Consider the following 20,657-nt stretch of genomic DNA (forward strand, 5'->3'; position numbering starts at 1 on the left):
TATGGGCAAAGCTCGGTTCAATGTTTATTAATTAGTCTTTGGTGCAAAATCTGCCCCTTTAAAGTTTTTCATCATCTCTTCTCATCCAGCTATATGTTGTTGCAGTCCATAGCCATACCTGCTGTGTTTTTAACCTAAATGTATTCATCCTGGTGGTCTCATTAAAATTAAAACTATTGTTTTAAGAGTCACATGTCCATGAGAACCTTTTCAAGGGGGTGTCAATGGTACACTTGGTAGTAGAATAGTTTCTTGAAGTGTTTACTAATTTACATGTAGATGGACTTGAAGTGTCCACTGTGTGCAGCTGTATCACAAAGGGAAATGGAGATACTTTATCATTTGGCCAAAAAAAAACAAATCTTGGCTTATCACAAAGTAGCCACGAGGTCACACTTCTCACGGTCTTTCAGACAGCGATCGGATCTCAATGTGGACACTGGAGACACATATTGATACCAGGTGTAAATGTAATCAGATTAAATCATATCTAGATTCAATCTGGATACAAGACGCATTTTAATGCTAGGTGTAAGGGGGTCTCTTTTAAAAATATCTGTCACATTAAACCTCTACAACCACAACAAAATACATGTGACTTTTAAACACACAACATCCTTTTTGTCTGTTAGCTGTCTCTGACACCAGTGACAAAGCAGTCTAATGTAGATCTATTTCTTTCATGTTGGTTTCAACTTACAACTCTTGAGTAATTGTATTTTTTTTTTCTTACAGATGGATCTGCGGCTACTTTTAATAGCAACGTTATCAGCGGTCCTCGGTGGCAGCTGGGCACAGCAAGGTAAGAACAAGGAAATGTCATGAATTTGTTCAAATTTTTTTCCATTTTTCTTATCTTAAAGCTGGGGAAGGCAGTGCATTTTTGGTGTTATAGGGCAAAACGTCCATAATAATTTTTCAGCATATTGTAATTCAAGTGATACCCCATGGTAGGAAGTTTTCTGGAGAGTAAAAAAAAGCCAGAATTTGGAAATAAAGCCCTCATCCTGGAGCTATCCTCTCTCCTCTCTCTTTCACCATCGGAGGGGACTTGTACGCGCATCTGTATTTGTAGAACAGCCAATAGGAGCGTTCTCTCTCTGAAATGACCTGTGGTTGGCCAACGTCTTCCGACATTGTCTAGACTTTTTTAAAGCCTGAAAACAGAGCCATGAGGAGGTGCAGAAGTCTAGTTTCTCTCAGAACACTTGAATTACAATATGCTGAAAGGTTATTATGGAATTTTTGCCCAATGACGCCAAAAATATACTGCCTATCCCCGCTTTAACTATTAAATATTAGCTAACCCATAGCTTAGCATGTTTTTCAGCTGTGTTAACAGACACCCCACTGCAATACAGTCACCTTAGTAGTCATTGTTACACTTCATGTGTGTGTGTTTTATCTATTTCACTCTTCACATCTTGTATTTCTTCATTCATGGTTTTATGACTCTGTGTGTCCTGTTGGCTGCTGGGAGTCTCTTTTTTTACAAGGTGAAGTCATCAGTAGTATAGGACTGGTGGCTTTGCGCGTGCATGTGAAATGCGCGTGCACGTGAGCGTGCGCGTGCATGTGCGCGCGCGCGTGCGTGTGCGTGTGTTGGGATGCAGGTGCACCCTTGGTGACCCTGGTGACCTTTTTGTGACCCTGGTGTCCTTTTTGTAACCCTAGGGCTGATGTTAATTATTGGTAGTTATCCAAAGGTGTCTGCTGTAGGTGTTATCAGTTGCTCCACAACAAAAAAAGAAGACCCCATCCTGTGGATCCTGATGCAGATAAAAAATACAGTTGTATCCCAATATGTGTCTTTTATTACAGTATCATTAAAAGTTCAAACAAACCGCTGCTTCCTGTGACCAAAATGTTTTTGCCTTTTTGGTGTTGCCACAGAAGACCCATACTGTTGATCCTGAGTCAGATAAAAAAAAAAAAAGTCGGTTGTATCCAAGATGTTATCAGTTGCTCTGTAAACAAAAGAAGACCCCCTCCTGTGGATACTGCTTCAGTGAACAAAACACAGTTGTATCCCTATATGTGAACTCCGTTGTATCCAAGAGGTGTCTTTTTTATTACAGTGCCCATAAAAGATTAAGCAAACCCTAGTGTGCTGTGGTCAAAATGTTTATGGCTTTTGATGATGTGGTGGTTGGTACTGTTTGCAGGCTATATCAGCATGGATCCTGTAACCATATGTTTGTTTGTGAGAGGGTGTATGGATTAGCGTTGTTCGTAGTCGATATTAACATGTATCCAGGACAAATGGTGTGAGAAGGGAAGTATGTCATCTCCTTCATGTCATCTCCTAAAATTCTTTATGAGATGTATCTGTGAGAGGGGGTGGGGTATGGGGTGGTATTGTTTGTAATAGATATCAGCATGTATCCAGGGACAAATGGGGTGGATGTGAGCGGGATGGGGGTCATCTCTTGTATGCCATCTCCTAAAATTCTTTAGGAGATGTATCTGTGCTGTAATGATTTGTTAACATTTTAAATTGGTAGATGTGTGTTAGTACACCACTAATTTTGCTTGTAGTCATCTCCCAAAAAAAAAAAGCGGTGCAATGTCGGTAGAGTTACAATATAGTGGGTTTTTAAAAAAAAAAAAAAAAAAAAAATGTATGTAGTGTGAATGGGGCAACCTCAAGGCCTGTCAACCATGCGTATTCATGAGATGTCACTAGCTCCATCTTTTACCTACACTTTGTGTATATAGTCAGCATTCAGCTGAGGTCGTGTTTACCAAACTTCACAACTTTTGAAGAGGACGCTTTTCCTAACGCCACTCTTGCATTTTGCACATTAGGTACAGTGTTCTTTTCTTTGGATGCTTCATTTTTGGCGTCTGTGAACATAGAGCTGATGTGACTTGCCAAAAAGCCCCAGTTTTGTCTCATCTGTCCAAAAGACATTCTCCAAGAAGCTTTGTGGCTTGTCAATATGCATTTTGGCATATTCCAGTCTCACTTTTTTATGATTTGGTGTCCTCCGGGGTTGTCTGCCATTAAGTCCACTTTGGCTCAAACAGGAGAAAATGGCTCATGGACTACTACTAAAACACTATGAATACTATAGAACTAACTAGCATTGTTAGAAAAATAATTATTAATGGGACAAATTTCTTGGGTATTTTAGCGTGCGATCAACTGCCTAAACACATCAGGCTGCTTGGAGATGGTCTTATAGCTTTTACCTTTAACATGCTTGTCTATAATTTTCTTTCTAATCTCCTGAGACAACTCTCTCCTTAGCTTTCTGTGGTCCATGTTCAGTGTGGTACACACCATGATACCAATGTTTAATGTGTCCCTATGGTCAAATTATTTTCAATCTTTTCTAGGGGTACCATCATTTTTGTCCAGGCCAGCTTCATTAGTTTGTTTTTTTAAATGATTCTGAACCAAAATTCAAAAACATTAGCTGATTTTCATTAGTTCATTTTCAATACATTTTTATTTATTATTACTTTTTTGTCAGTTTCAAGTTATTTCAGTGACCATTGTTTTTTTTTTATTCTTTCTTTAACGGAAGGGTACCAACAATTTTGACTATGTGTGTAGATACACACCCACACCCACACACACACACATACAGTATATACATATGTCTATATCCACACCCGCTTACATATAGATATCCACTTAGACACAGCCAATGTTTAATGTGCCCCTATGGTCAAATTATTTTCAATCTTTTCTAGGGGTACCATCATTTTTGTCCAGGCCAGCTTCATTAGTTTGTTTTTTTAAATGATTCTGAACCAAAATTCAAAAACATTAGCTGATTTTCATTAGTTCATTTTCAATAAATTTTTATTATTACTTTTTGTCAGTTTCAAGTTATTTCAGTGACCATTGTTTTTTTTTTATTCTTTCTTTAACGGAAGGGTACCAACAATTTTGACTATGTGTGTAGATACACACACACACACATACAGTATATACATATGTCTATATCCACACCCGCTTACATATAGATATCCACTTAGACACATTCGCTTACACAGTTATCTATTCTATTTTACAGACAAAAAAAAAGGACATATTTACATCCCTTTAGTTGACCTTTTTGTCGACATTACTTATTAATTAATTTTGTTTAACTCCAATCCTCACCCTGACTCAAAGTAGCCCACCCATGATCAAAAATGATATTCTGTTCTTTTATTTCTATTAACATCCCTCTCAAGAACCCACTGATGTTTCAAAAACATTTTGAAATGTTCAGTGTTTAACTGTTGTCTTTTTATAGCTTTAAATATAAATGCTTTCCCCATCGTAATGATGATGTTGTTCAGGTCTTTTCCTTTTTTTTTTTCATCACCCCTTAAATCACCAAACATTATAGATAAAGGACAACTATAGAAATTTGATTTGTAGACTGAGATCCACTTTTTTCAACGTTAATCCAAAATAATGCAACTTCCTTACAATACCAAAAATAAATGAATGTCTGACTCCTCTTCCTCCTCACACAATCTACATATGTCACCTTGTTGGATGCCCCATTTTAATTTTTTTTAGCATTCTCTTAGTAGGCAAGAATTTGTAGATTAGTTTTAGTTGTAAAATTCTAATGGAGACATCAAAAGAAGTTGTGTAAATACATGCATATACTTTCCTCCATGGGATACATTTGTCTAACAAATACCCCCATTTTTGACTGGATAGCTACTGGTGTAGCAGAAATGTGTTTAAGTTGCATGTATAACTGATATATTTTCTTGTTTATTTTTGTCTTATTCATCCATGTTGTGTCCTTAATGTAGGGGTAACATGCCACTTGTTTTGTACATAATAATAGCTTCCTTTTCCAGATCTGAGGTATAGCTGCACAGAGTTGATTAAATGTAAAAAGGTCACAAACATTACCGTATACTATTTTAAATTCATCATAAGTCTTGATTTCGCCCCCACTATTCAAGAGGTCATTTATAAATAATATTCCTTTTTTCAAACATTGATTCAATAAAGATACGGTGATCATTAATCAAAATATTTCTATTATACCACAACACTTGGCTCTGGATTTCATAACTTCACTCTGGTTGATGATATTGGTATTGAAACCAACTGACTATGGCCTCTTCCAAAAAGCCGGATAAGTATGGAAATGACTTTCTCTTTAATATAGTGAACTGAAAAGCAGTTAACTGGAGGTAAGGATAGAGTTCTTTGTGGAACAGAGGATGAGCAGACCTCAATCATTTTGCTGAAAACCACTGCGGATTTAAGATACATTTTGGTATAAGGGATGCTTTTAGTGCAAAGTTGAGGGCCTTAAGGTTTAACAATTTAAGTCCACAGTGTTTGTAATCATTATACAGATAAGCTCTTTTAATTTTGTCAGGCTTCCAACCCCATATGAAATTGAACACATTTTGCTCATATTTTTTAAACAGCTCCTCTCCTGGGGTAGGTAATGACATGAGGATATAGATAAACTGAGGATTCACTAAGGAATTTATCACGGTTATTTTTTTCCATATAAAGTTAAGTTAGTCATTCCCCAAACTTTTTAATTTTCTGTCTACTGTATGTAGCTTTCTATCAAAGTTTTCCTTCGTGATAAGGTCCATGTCTTTAGGGATATGTATACCAATGACATCTATTGGGCCATCTGACCATTTTAGTGGGCAGATTACTATAGATATTAAAATTTGTACCTTTCAGAGATCCAATTCGCAGCACAGTACATTTATCATAGTTAGGTTTTAGTCAGGAAATTACTGAGAAGTTATTCAACTCTTTAACTAATGCAGTAAAGGATGCAACATTTGGTTGATTTTGAAAATTTACATCGACCGCATACATTGATATTTTTGATTCCAAACTATTTATGCTCAAACCTTCTATGTTGTTATTCATTCTTACTTTTGGTGCTAAGATTTCTATAGCTATAATAAATAGATACGCAGACAGTGGACATCCTTCTTTCAATCTTCTATATTGCTTAATTGTTTCAGAAAAAAAACATTGTTTATTATTTTACACTTTGGATTACTATACATTACTTTTTATCCAACTAATTAAAGAGTCTCCAAAGTTAAAATATTCTAAACATTTATAAATAAAATCCAAACGTACTTTATCGAAAGCTTTCTCAAAGGCAGCAAAAAAAAAAAAAAAAAAAAAAAAAATGAAAGCAGAGGTTTTTGTTGAGTCATAATATTCAATTATTTCAATTATTTGTCTAATACTGTCACTGATAGATCGACACTGTAAGAAGCCACACTGATCTGGATGAATAATATTGGGCAGTACTAGTTTTAATCTGTTTGCAAGACATTTGGCTAATATTTTAGCATCGTTACATTGTAGTGTGATTGGCCTCCAATTCTTTAGAGTAGTGGGATCTTTATACCTTCCACCTGAATCTTGTTTCAATAATAGTGAGATTAAACCTTCCTGTCGAGTTTCTGTAAGTTGTTTTTTGCCATATGACCAGTTGAAGGTGTTCAGCAAAGGTGTTTTAACAGACTCATAGAAGGTTTGATAAAAGTTTACAGGTATGCCATCGGCTCCTGGACTTTTTACCTTTTTCAAAGGAGTTAATAGCTGGATGTAATTCCATCCAGCGTAATAAGTCCCTCACAAGATTTTTTTTCTTTCTCTGTTAACTTTACGGTATTATCGTCTTGAGAATTGGGGCTAGTATTTTGAGGCAATAAATCCTCTGGTGGGCTCTGTAAGGAGTACAATTTTGAAAAATAATTATGTTGTACCAGCAAAATTTCCCTTGGTTTTTTCAATGATTTTATTTCCTACTACAAGCTTCAAAACATTTTTCTTTACAGTGTTTTTATACTGCAGATTTAAAAAATATTTGGTTGATCTCTCCCGATTTTTCCAGCCATTCTATTCTATTTCTCAAATATGATACGTTGGCTTTCTCTGCACATAGTCTTTCTAACTCTCTTTCCTTGTGCTCAAGATTGTCCAGTAGAGCTTGTGACACATTTGTATTATTGTCTACCCGTTCTGTTAAATCTTCTATCTCAGCTATCAATATTTTTTCTGTCTCCAAACGATTTTTATTTTTCCTTGAGCTGTATTGAATGCAGTGTCCCCTTAAGGTGTATTTTAAAAGCATCCCATATAATCAAAGGATCCGCTGTATCATTATTCACTACAAAGAAATCTTTTATGAATTTGTTTGTTGTATCTATAAACTCTTTATCCTTCAATAGCTTCTGATTTAATTTCCAGTATCCTGGACCACTATGAATCGTTGTGATACAAATGCTCAAGGTTATAAGATGATGATCTGACCTAAATCTCTCTTTAATCTCGACTTTATTCATTTTTGGAGTCAAAGAAAATGATGTTAAGAAATAATCTATTCTGCTAGCCTGATTTCCTCGTCTCCATGTATATCTTGTTTGCTTTGGATTTTGCAATCGCCATATGTCAATTAAATCTAGTGAGGTCATGAGGCCAGAAATAGCATTATATGCTCTAGAATGATAATTCTTAGTTTGTATGCCTTTTCGATCCAGATCTACATCCAACACAGTGTTGTAGTCTCCTGTCATTATCAAATTTTTTATCATGTAGTTTTTCTTTTCTTGCAACATGTTGAATATATCTTGAAAGAAGAGTTGATCATCAGAATGAGGTGCATACAGATTTACTAATACAAATTCTAGGCTATCCACCAATATATCTTGTATAATATATCTACCTGCTTGATGTATTATTGTATCTTTGACCACAATATCTACTTCCTTTTTATACATTATCATTACAATTTTAGAATTTGAGCATCCGTGTGAAAAGTATATGTTATCCCCTCCACTCTGTTTTCCATTTAATCTCATACAGTTGGGTAGAGCGAGTCTCTGGTAAACAAAATATATCATAGTTTTTATCCGTAAGCCAACTAATAAAGTGTCCCCTTTTCTTCCTATCAGCTAAACCGTTACAGTTGAAGCTTGATATTACTAACTTAGACATATTTGATCTTCAGTGGATTCTATACTTTCATGATTCTTGAAAAAAAAAAAGGATGGAAATAATAATAGTGACACCAAAACAACGGGAAGGGGCTGAAAATATTTCCTGTTTCTTCCATCCTCTGATGATATATTTTCTATTGTCATATTTCTCTCCCTTTTTAAATAGCGTCTAAGAGAAACATTTTACTATAACAAAACATCCAATCCCAATTTATGAGCGCAAAACTAAGAACAAAAGATCATCAATGCAGAAAATAAAAAAATGATGATCTTTTGTTCTTAGTTTTCACTATTATTATTTCCATCCTTTTTTTTTTTCAAGAATCATGAAAGTATAGAATCCACTGAAGATCAAATATGTCTAAGTTAGTAATATCAAGCTTCAACTGTAACGGTTTAGCTGATAGGAAGAAAAGGGGACACTTTATTAGTTGGCTTACGGATAAAAACTATGATATATTTTGTTTACCAGAGACTCGCTCTACCCAACTGTATGAGATTAAATGGAAAACAGAGTGGAGGGGATAACATATACTTTTCACACGGATGCTCAAATTCTAAAATTGTAATGATAATGTATAAAAAGGAAGTAGATATTGTGGTCAAAGATACAATAATACATCAAGCAGGTAGATATATTATACAAGATATATTGGTGGATAGCCTAGAATTTGTATTAGTAAATCTGTATGCACCTCATTCTGATGATCAACTCTTCTTTCAAGATATATTCAACATGTTGCAAGAAAAGAAAAACTACATGATAAAAAATTTGATAATGACAGGAGACTACAACACTGTGTTGGATGTAGATCTGGATCGAAAAGGCATACAAACTAAGAATTATCATTCTAGAGCATATAATGCTATTTCTGGCCTCATGACCTCACTAGATTTAATTGACATATGGCGATTGCAAAATCCAAAGCAAACAAGATATACATGGAGACGAGGAAATCAGGCTAGCAGAATAGATTATTTCTTAACATCATTTTCTTTGACTCCAAAAATGAATAAAGTCGAGATTAAAGAGAGATTTAGGTCAGATCATCATCTTATAACCTTGAGCATTTGTATCACAACGATTCATAGTGGTCCAGGATACTGGAAATTAAATCAGAAGCTATTGAAGGATAAAGAGTTTATAGATACAACAAACAAATTCATAAAAGATTTCTTTGTAGTGAATAATGATACAGCGGATCCTTTGATTATATGGGATGCTTTTAAAATACACCTTAAGGGGACACTGCATTCAATACAGCTCAAGGAAAAATAAAAATCGTTTGGAGACAGAAAAAATATTGATAGCTGAGATAGAAGATTTAACAGAACGGGTAGACAATAATACAAATGTGTCACAAGCTCTACTGGACAATCTTGAGCACAAGGAAAGAGAGTTAGAAAGACTATGTGCAGAGAAAGCCAACGTATCATATTTGAGAAATAGAATAGAATGGCTGGAAAAATCGGGAGAGATCAACCAAATATTTTTTAAATCTGCAGTATAAAAACACTGTAAAGAAAAATGTTTTGAAGCTTGTAGTAGGAAATAAAATCATTGAAAAAACCAAGGGAAATTTTGCTGGTACAACATAATTATTTTTCAAAATTGTACTCCTTACAGAGCCCACCAGAGGATTTATTGCCTCAAAATACTAGCCCCAATTCTCAAGACGATAATACCGTAAAGTTAACAGAGAAAGAAAAAAAATCTTGTGAGGGACTTATTACGCTGGATGGAATTACATCCAGCTATTAACTCCTTTGAAAAAGGTAAAAAGTCCAGGAGCCGATGGCATACCTGTAAACTTTTATCAAACCTTCTATGAGTCTGTTAAAACACCTTTGCTGAACACCTTCAACTGGTCATATGGCAAAAAACAACTTACAGAAACTCGACAGGAAGGTTTAATCTCACTATTATTGAAACAAGATTCAGGTGGAAGGTATAAAGATCCCACTACTCTAAAGAATTGGAGGCCAATCACACTACAATGTAACGATGCTAAAATATTAGCCAAATGTCTTGCAAACAGATTAAAACTAGTACTGCCCAATATTATTCATCCAGATCAGTGTGGCTTCTTACAGTGTCGATCTATCAGTGACAGTATTAGACAAATAATTGAAATAATTGAATATTATGACTCAACAAAAACCTCTGCTTTCATTTTTTTTTTTTTTTTTTTTTTTTTGCTGCCTTTGAGAAAGCTTTCGATAAAGTACGTTTGGATTTTATTTATAAATGTTTAGAATATTTTAACTTTGGAGACTCTTTAATTAGTTGGATAAAAAGTAATGTATAGTAATCCAAAGTGTAAAATAATAAACAATGTTTTTTTTCTGAAACAATTAAGCAATATAGAAGATTGAAAGAAGGATGTCCACTGTCTGCGTATCTATTTATTATAGCTATAGAAATCTTAGCACCAAAAGTAAGAATGAATAACAACATAGAAGGTTTGAGCATAAATAGTTTGGAATCAAAAATATCAATGTATGCGGACGATGTAAATTTTCAAAATCAACCAAATGTTGCATCCTTTACTGCATTAGTTAAAGAGTTGAATAACTTCTCAGTAATTTCCTGACTAAAACCTAACTATGATAAATGTACTGTGCTGCGAATTGGATCTCTGAAAGGTACAAATTTTAATATCTATAGTAATCTGCCCACTAAAATGGTCAGATGGCCCAATAGATGTCATTGGTATACATATCCCTAAAGACATGGACCTTATCACGAAGGAAAACTTTGATAGAAAGCTACATACAGTAGACAGAAAATTAAAAAGTTTGGGGAATGACTAACTTAACTTTATATGGAAAAAAATAACCGTGATAAATTCCTTAGTGAATCCTCAGTTTATCTATATCCTCATGTCATTACCTACCCCAGGAGAGGAGCTGTTTAAAAAATATGAGCAAAATGTGTTCAATTTCATATGGGGTTGGAAGCCTGACAAAATTAAAAGAGCTTATCTGTATAATGATTACAAACACTGTGGACTTAAATTGTTAAACCTTAAGGCCCTCAACTTTGCACTAAAAGCATCCCTTATACCAAAATGTATCTTAAATCCGCAGTGGTTTTCAGCAAAATGATTGAGGTCTGCTCATCCTCTGTTCCACAAAGAACTCTATCCTTACCTCCAGTTAACTGCTTTTCAGTTCACTATATTAAAGAGAAAGTCATTTCCATACTTATCCGGCTTTTTGGAAGAGGCCATAGTCAGTTGGTTTCAATACCAATATCATCAACCAGAGTGAAGTTATGAAATCCAGAGCCAAGTGTTGTGGTATAATAGAAATATTTTGATTAATGATCACCGTATCTTTATTGAATCAATGTTTGAAAAAAGGAATATTATTTATAAATGACCTCTTGAATAGTGGGGGCGAAATCAAGACTTATGATGAATTTAAAATAGTATACGGTAATGTTTGTGACCTTTTTACATTTAATCAACTCTGTGCAGCTATACCTCAGATCTGGAAAAGGAAGCTATTATTATGTACAAAACAAGTGGCATGTTACCCCTACATTAAGGACACAACATGGATGAATAAGACAAAAATAAACAAGAAAATATATCAGTTATACATGCAACTTAAACACATTTCTGCTACACCAGTAGCTATCCAGTCAAAAATGGGGGTATTTGTTAGACAAATGTATCCCATGGAGGAAAGTATATGCATGTATTTACACAACTTCTTTTGATGTCTCCATTAGAATTTTACAACTAAAACTAATCTACAAATTCTTGCCTACTAAGAGAATGCTAAAAAAAATTAAAATGGGGCATCCAACAAGGTGACATATGTAGATTGTGTGAGGAGGAAGAGGAGTCAGACATTCATTTATTTTTGGTATTGTAAGGAAGTTGCATTATTTTGGATTAACGTTGAAAAAAGTGGATCTCAGTCTACAAATCAAATTTCTATAGTTGTCCTTTATCTATAATGTTTGGTGATTTAAGGGGTGATGAAAAAAAAAAAGGAAAAGACCTGAACAACATCATCATTACGATGGGGAAAGCATTTATATTTAAAGCTATAAAAAGACAACAGTTAAACACTGAACATTTCAAAATGTTTTTGAAACATCAGTGGGTTCTTGAGAGGGATGTTAATAGAAATAAAAGAACAGAATATCATTTTTGATCATGGGTGGGCTACTTTGAGTCAGGGTGAGGATTGGAGTTAAACAAAATTAATTAATAAGTAATGTCGACAAAAAGGTCAACTAAAGGGATGTAAATATGTCCTTTTTTTTTGTCTGTAAAATAGAATAGATAACTGTGTAAGCGAATGTGTCTAAGTGGATATCTATATGTAAGCGGGTGTGGATATAGACATATGTATATACTGTATGTGTGTGTGTGTGTATCTACACACATAGTCAAAATTGTTGGTACCCTTCCGTTAAAGAAAGAATAAAAAAAAAACAATGGTCACTGAAATAACTTGAAACTGACAAAAAGTAATAATAAAAATTTATTGAAAATGAACTAATGAAAATCAGCTAATGTTTTTGAATTTTGGTTCAGAATCATTTAAAAAAACAAACTAATGAAGCTGGCCTGGACAAAAATGATGGTACCCCTAGAAAAGATTGAAAATAATTTGACCATAGGGGCACATTAAACATTGGCTGTGTCTAAGTGGATATCTATATGTAAGCGGGTGTGGATATAGACATATGTATATACTGTATGTGTGTGTGTGTGGGTGTGGGTGTGTATCTACACACATAGTCAAAATTGTTGGTACCCTTCCGTTAAAGAAAGAATAAAAAAAAAACAATGGTCACTGAAATAACTTGAAACTGACAAAAAAGTAATAATAAATAAAAATGTATTGAAAATGAACTAATGAAAATCAGCTAATGTTTTTGAATTTTGGTTCAGAATCATTTAAAAAAACAAACTAATGAAGCTGGCCTGGACAAAAATGATGGTACCCCTAGAAAAGATTGAAAATAATTTGACCATAGGGACACATTAAACATTGGTATCATGGTGTGTACCACACTGAACATGGACCACAGAAAGCTAAGGAGAGAGTTGTCTCAGGAGATTAGAAAGAAAATTATAGACAAGCATGTTAAAGGTAAAAGCTATAAGACCATCTCCAAGCAGCCTGATGTGTTTAGGCAGTTGATCGCACGCTAAAATACCCAAGAAATTTGTCCCATTAATAATTATTTTTCTAACAATGCTAGTTAGTTCTATAGTATTCATAGTGTTTTAGTAGTAGTCCATGAGCCATTTTCTCCTGTTTGAGCCAAAGTGGACTTAATGGCAGACAACCCCGGAGGACACCAAATCATAAAAAAGTGAGACTGGAATATGCCAAAATGCATATTGACAAGCCACAAAGCTTCTTGGAGAATGTCTTTTGGACAGATGAGACAAAACTGGGGCTTTTTGGCAAGTCACATCAGCTCTATGTTCACAGACGCCAAAAATGAAGCATCCAAAGAAAAGAACACTGTACCTAATGTGCAAAATGCAAGAGTGGCGTTAGGAAAAGCGTCCTCTTCAAAAGTTGTGAAGTTTGGTAAACACGACCTCAGCTGAATGCTGACTATATACACAAAGTGTAGGTAAAAGATGGAGCTAGTGACATCTCATGAATACGCATGGTTGACAGGCCTTGAGGTTGCCCCATTCACACTACATACATTTTTTTTTTTTTTTTTTTTTTAAAAACCCACTATATTGTAACTCTACCGACATTGCACCGCTTTTTTTTTTTGGGAGATGACTACAAGCAAAATTAGTGGTGTACTAACACACATCTACCAATTTAAAATGTTAACAAATCATTACAGCACAGATACATCTCCTAAAGAATTTTAGGAGATGGCATACAAGAGATGACCCCCATCCCGCTCACATCCACCCCATTTGTCCCTGGATACATGCTGATATCTATTACAAACAATACCACCCCATACCCCACCCCCTCTCACAGATACATCTCATAAAGAATTTTAGGAGATGACATGAAGGAGATGACATACTTCCCTTCTCACACCATTTGTCCTGGATACATGTTAATATCGACTACGAACAACGCTAATCCATACACCCTCTCACAAACAAACATATGGTTACAGGATCCATGCTGATATAGCCTGCAAACAGTACCAACCACCACATCATCAAAAGCCATAAACATTTTGACCACAGCACACTAGGGTTTGCTTAATCTTTTATGGGCACTGTAATAAAAAAGACACCTCTTGGATACAACGGAGTTCACATATAGGGATACAACTGTGTTTTGTTCACTGAAGCAGTATCCACAGGAGGGGGTCTTCTTTTGTTTACAGAGCAACTGATAACATCTTGGATACAACCGACTTTTTTTTTTTTTATCTGACTCAGGATCAACAGTATGGGTCTTCTGTGGCAACACCAAAAAGGCAAAAACATTTTGGTCACAGGAAGCAGCGGTTTGTTTGAACTTTTAATGATACTGTAATAAAAGACACATATTGGGATACAACTGTATTTTTTATCTGCATCAGGATCCACAGGATGGGGTCTTCTTTTTTTGTTGTGGAGCAACTGATAACACCTACAGCAGACACCTTTGGATAACTACCAATAATTAACATCAGCCCTAGGGTTACAAAAAGGACACTAGGGTCACAAAAAGGTCACCAGGGTCACCAAGGGTGCACCTGCATCCCAACACACGCACACGCACGCGCGCGCACGCTCGCGCGCACGCGCATTTCACATGCACGCGCAAAGCCACCAGTCCTATACTACTGTCATCCTTGGTGAGCTGCCTGGAGCTTCTCTCAGCATGACTCAGTTTTCTGAACTGGGAAGAGGTTGTGTTTTGCAGCCAAAAACCAAAGCTGGTTTGAGTTAGTGAACTAATGGAAAATCTGTTTTGTCATCTTGGCTAAAAAAAACTTGTGTTTGTGTCTTTCAGAGGGAAGCATATGCATCAAGGCAAACGCACAGTCGTGTGGGGAATGCATCCAGGTGGCCGAGAAGTGTGGATGGTGCGCAGATGAAGTGAGTTGAATCACTAAAGCTGCCACCAGAGTGTTTTATCATATGAAGGAAAAGTTATCGAGAAGATTCTTAAACTGTGGGTGTGGTGCATTCAGAGTTTTGCGGTCTGTGTGGCAGCGTTGCTTAATGGTCAATTTGCACAAAAACAGCTAACAAACACAGCTGGTAGTCATCATCTTGTGCATTAAATAATGCAATCACTAACCAATATAAAGATTTTAACTGTCACTTTTTGACAATTAATTTCAAAATTTCAAAAAGTGCGTACAACAGAGTCATAGTATCTATTCAAAACAAACAAATACAATCCAAAGATACTATAATTAATAATAATATGATGAGTTTTATTATTCATTTTGAAAAGGAAACAGGTTTCAAGAAGTAAGAAAATACGTTTTACTTTTTTCATCAAATTAATTTTGTCGTCATTACTATTGATACAAATACATAAATCTATAGATATACGTGCACATAAACTGTACTTACCCTATTAGTACATGCACAAACAAATACGGTGCAATACCAGAGTCAAGAGATTCACGAGATGTGCTCTCTCTTGCCTTTGGACCAAAGACAAGTAAACCACAACTACTCCATTAATTGTAAACATGAGTGCTGCTGCTGCTTGTCTCACAGTGGAAACTTTGGCTGTAGAATCCTCTTTAATTAGACGGTTTCTGTACTGAAGGCAAGTACTGAGTGAACAGACCACAGTACAGGAAAATACTGATTTACTGGGGCGTGAGGTTGATATGAAATGTATGCTCACTCCTTCACAGCTACAGTATGTTTTTCAGTGTGGTGGCTGCAAAGTGCAGGACAAACAAATGACAAATATTATAAAAATTCTATGTCATGCTGTGCAGCAAGTAAAGGATAATGTATGTGCCTGACAGGGCGATGCTGTCTCTCATCGCCCTGAAGGGGATTCTTTCACAACAATGACCGGCTCGCTGTACATTATCCTGCTTATTACACGGCTACTTACTTAAGAAATCAATATTTTGACACAAAAACGGACCGCCAGAGTCCGACATCATAGCTGCACCCATAGCAACGGTCTGTTATACATACAACTGTGATTGACCAATCAGAATTACACAGCCGTGTAATAAATTTCTGTAAAAAAGCTTTACAGCTTCTTTAGTTTCACTCTGCAAGACTTGGAACTGGAGGAGCATGAGGTTAGAAGTAGTGAGGACTGGACTAAATTTGTCCTCTACTATTTATACTGTGTGATGAGAGTATGACAGTATGAGACAGCTCTGTTATGATAACTTCAAACCAAAAAGTCAAAGAGAAATGGGGCTTTTTAATCCAGTGGTATACTGCATTGTTAAGTGAAATATGCAGTGAATGCCTCAACCTATCTTGTTGTCAGGTCCCCGTCACTAATGATTTACGATCTTGAAATATTGTGATGATCTGAAAGCGATAGTCATCCCCAAACATCATTAACCAATTAATGATATGAGCCATTTAACTTAAAAACCTGGACATGAGTTAGCATTTTAGCACTTCTGGTCCCCTCATCTGGAAGTCAATGGGTTTTTTAAATTAGTTTTAAGTTAGATGTCTGAAATAAGGTCTGTGGTTAACACAAGCTTAAGAGAATTAAAAGTTTTGTTCTACGATATAAAATGCATCAATGAATTCCCCGTTTGTGAATTTTGAAGCCTTTATATGTCTTAAAAAAGGTGGTTGCTAACAAGTAGCTAAATGAGACTACTAAACATCATCACGCCGACTCGTCTGCCTTTACAGACTCGTTGTGTATACTCGCGCTCATGCGACCGTGGTGTAGTTCGTTTATAGCCTAACTTTAGCTTTTTACTTCTGCCGATTGCATTTACACCTCAAAAATCATAAACGTGGTTTTCATCTGTGAAGATTATCTTGCTGAACAAAACCTGTAAGTATCATAAACGTGTGTTTGCCACAGAGCTTATTTTCTGAAATAATCCAAAACCCAATGAAAAAATCCCATTGGCTGTTTGTCGAGGGAACCCAGGGTGATGCCAACTTCCTGGTTAGCATCACTTTCCTGCAAAAATATGCCATCCCTGGAGCACTTAATAGTGAGATTTGATTGGCTCACCAAGGTGAACCATGGATGTATAATGAGAACTGGATTCGGCGGTGCCGCTCAGTCTTGCCTCCAGTTCTTTTCCAGTGGCCACTCACAGTATTGCAGTGAAAAATCCTCCTGCAGCCCAAAAAGCATTTTCCCCATAGATCACCATTGCAAAAGAGACGTCTGTAAAACTTTTGTCAGGACACCTCGAACTGCAAACAAGTTTGATTATGACTCTTTCTATTATGTTTTTTTGATCCATGGAGATTTTATATTTGTAAAACTTTCCTTGAGCTGAAAAAAGCGATTGAAACATCTGTGACGTCATCACGATGTAAAGTCAATGGGCCGAGCGAGAACTTGCGGGCGGGGCCAGCAGGACAAACAATACTGCGTATATTCAGAGGGTCGCATACCTAACAAGGGTGAAAAGAGGAGATGGCGCGCGTCATCAACGCTTCATATCATTGGGGAACAACACATGCGCAGTAAAATCTGGTCTGCATTCGCCAAAATTGACTCCAGTTACATTGCGCGTGTGTCTCTCTCAATAAGCCTTGCGCAAACCCTGGAGGTCAGAAAACTGTTTTGGCGTATGTATGCCCCAGGCGAGCAGTTCTCATTGGAATGAATAAGTGCCATCTTGGGGTCCGGTACCCATTTCTTATAATACATCTATGGGTGAGTCTCTTGGTGAATAAGAAAATAAAAATCTCTCTCTCGCTGGTTTGGGTATTTTTGTCAGATTGTCATACGTCAAGACAGAGCTGCATTCCTGTTAAATCTTGCCTGTATTTCTCCGTCAGACCGCTGACTGATATCCACCCCTGAGGGTTGGAAATCACAACATGACTGCAACATTTAGTACAGTCATGTTGAAGACGAAATATCTGCAGCACTGATGTACATTTGGTTTATTTTCTCATAGTCAGAGGGCATTTGATGTTCAAAATCAACCCAAACATTACAAAGGAATCACATCACTAAAGAACAACTCTCCCAAGTCCTACAAGAGCTCCATAAACAAAATACTTAATGCCTTTACAATCTGATTTCACTGCATGAATGTTGTGTACGTTGCCCACTGCTGAGAATATTATGTACGTTGTTTCATGTGTGATTGAGATTGACAAAACTATTGATTTCTCTCTGTATATCACCTCTTCGTGTCCTCTATTCACCCCACAAACTAAAAGTTCTTCAGAACAATAGGTGTCTTGTATATCTGTGGGTTTTAATCTTTCCCATAAAATGATTTGGATGTGTATGGCAAAATGCAGGAGAGGGAAAAAGGCCTCTGTGGGTCACGTTGTTTTGAAAGAATTAGGTCAAAGTACTATTTTTGTTTGTTGAGTTAATTGTCTCAAGTTCTCCTCCACTCTGCCTTGTGGGATATCATGTGCATCCAATCTATATTCTTAGCCAGGCTTTGGAAATTTGTATTCAAAGTGAAATTGTCTTTTATGATCACACTACAACACTGCAATATCTCTGTATGGCTGATTTTAAAACAAGCATCTATTAAATCTGGTATGTCTCAGATTAGATATCCTCAGAGTGTCTTTAAGCCCCCGGAACAATATTTAGGAAATGAGTTCGGTATATGGTACAAATTTAAAATAATTCTCACAAAAAAACTCTTGTGCTATCTCACAGAAATTCTTCACTTGGGATGAATCGGACCGCTGTGATGATCTGGAGTCCCTGAAGAAGAGAAATTGTGCTGTCACCAAAATTGAGAACCCACGCGGAACAATCAACATTGACAAGAACAAGCCCGTCACCAACCGCGAGAAGGACGTCGCCGAGAAACTGAAGCCTGAGCAGATCACCCAGATCCAGCCCCAGAAACTCACACTGACACTCCGATCTGGTAAATATTCAACTTCTGTAGCCAAATCTTTGAATGTGTTGCCAGAGCAGGGTTGAAAGTCTGGTTGAAAAGAGTATCTATACTGGGAAAAAAAAGTTCGGAAACTTGTTTTTGATGGATTATTTCTCTGTTGTTACAATGCCAACTGGCATTGTATTTAACATCGTTGGAAAGCCTGTTTATTTACCTTTACAATGATGTCCAACTTGTAAGGATCATGCATTTGTGGGATGAGCAGCACAGCTGATTATGTGGGTAGCGCCCAAGAAAAATTTGCCCAAATAATCTGCCAATGGTAAACAGTGTATTCTCCTGTTGGAATTTTATTCTTGTTTTGAGTTGTTTGGTGGATTGGATGATTGAATATATTATATATTCATATTGGCTATTTTACACTTTATTCATTTAATACACCGTCAGGAGCCTCAGTAGCGGTGGAAGATCCATACGCAGCCACAACAGCCTGGCACCTCCTCCTCATGCTGGTCACCAACCTGGTCACACGTTGCTGTGGGATGGCGTTCCATTCCTCAACCAGGATTCGTTGCAGGTCAGCCAACGAGGTTGTGTTGGTCACTCTAACACGTACAGCACGCCCAAGCTGATCCTACAAGTGTTGAGTTGGGTTGAGGTGTGGACTCTTGGCAGGCCGTTCCATTCTCTCTACTCCCACATTGTGGAGGTAGTCTGTGATAACCCTGGCTCTGTGGGGGTGAGTGTTGTTTCTTGGAGGATGAAGTTAGGTCCCAGATTGTGGAGATATGGGATCATCACTGGCTGCCGAATCTCATCCCGATATCTCACTGCATTGAGATGGCCTTCAATGATGACAAGCCTTGTTTTGCAAGTGAGGGAGATGCCGCCCCCCCCCCACCATGACACTGCTCCCACCAAAAGCTGTTACTCCATCGGTGCAACAATCAGCATAGCGTTCTCCACGTCGTCTCCATACTTTGACCCTGCCATCCAACTTTGGCAGACAGAACCTGGACTCATCACTGAACACGACATTCCCCCACATGTTCAGATTCCATTGTCTGTGTTGTCGACACCAGCGCAAATGGGCCTGACGGTGAAGGGCAGGCTTCCTGGTAGTCTTATGAGAATACACTGTTTACCATTGGCAGAGCATTTTGGCAAATTTTTCTTGGGCGCTACCCACATAATCAGCTGTGCTGCTCATCCCACAAATGCATGATCCTTACAAGTTGGACATCATTGTGAAGGTAAATAACCAGGCTTTCCAACGATGTAAAATACAATGCCAATTAGCATTGTAACAACAGAGAAATAATCCACCAAACACAAGTTTTGGAACTTTTTTTCCCCAGTTTATTTCCCAGTCTATGGTATCAGGGCAAACCAATCCAAGTCAACCAGCTTTGGAGCAAAATGATGTCATTATTTTTGTGTGATGTGTTTTAGAAAAGGCCGAAGGTATAGTTTAGTATAGCGGTGTTTCTCAACCTGGGGGGTCAGGTCCCCCAATGGGGTTTTTAGATCATTTTCGGGGGTTGCCAGATGGTTGTGGAAAAAAAAAAAAAAAAAAACATATTTTAGACTGGGGAATGGTTTTTACATTACATCGCCTGTACCAGTGATATAATTTGACTTAGAATAGACACGAATAGAGTGTGTTTGTAAGGGTCAAAGAGTACGCATCATTTTCCAGGGGGGTCAGGGGGAGAGGAAAAATTCCCGAAAT

General features: G+C 36.8%; 1 protein-coding gene across 1 annotated transcript in view; it reads left to right on the forward strand.

The window, feature by feature from the left end:
- LOC141777777 (integrin beta-1-like) overlaps positions 1-20,657 on the forward strand; it is a 38,261-nt gene that overhangs the window by 9,058 nt on the left and 8,546 nt on the right. The window contains exons 2-4 of the mRNA XM_074652332.1: positions 736-802; positions 14,920-15,005; positions 18,736-18,952. Coding sequence (XP_074508433.1) covers positions 736-802; positions 14,920-15,005; positions 18,736-18,952 — 370 coding nt within the window. The remainder of the gene's footprint in view (positions 1-735; positions 803-14,919; positions 15,006-18,735; positions 18,953-20,657) is intronic.

Source organism: Sebastes fasciatus, chromosome 11 (genome assembly GCF_043250625.1).
Source record: "Sebastes fasciatus isolate fSebFas1 chromosome 11, fSebFas1.pri, whole genome shotgun sequence".
NCBI classification, from domain to species: domain Eukaryota; kingdom Metazoa; phylum Chordata; class Actinopteri; order Perciformes; family Sebastidae; genus Sebastes; species Sebastes fasciatus.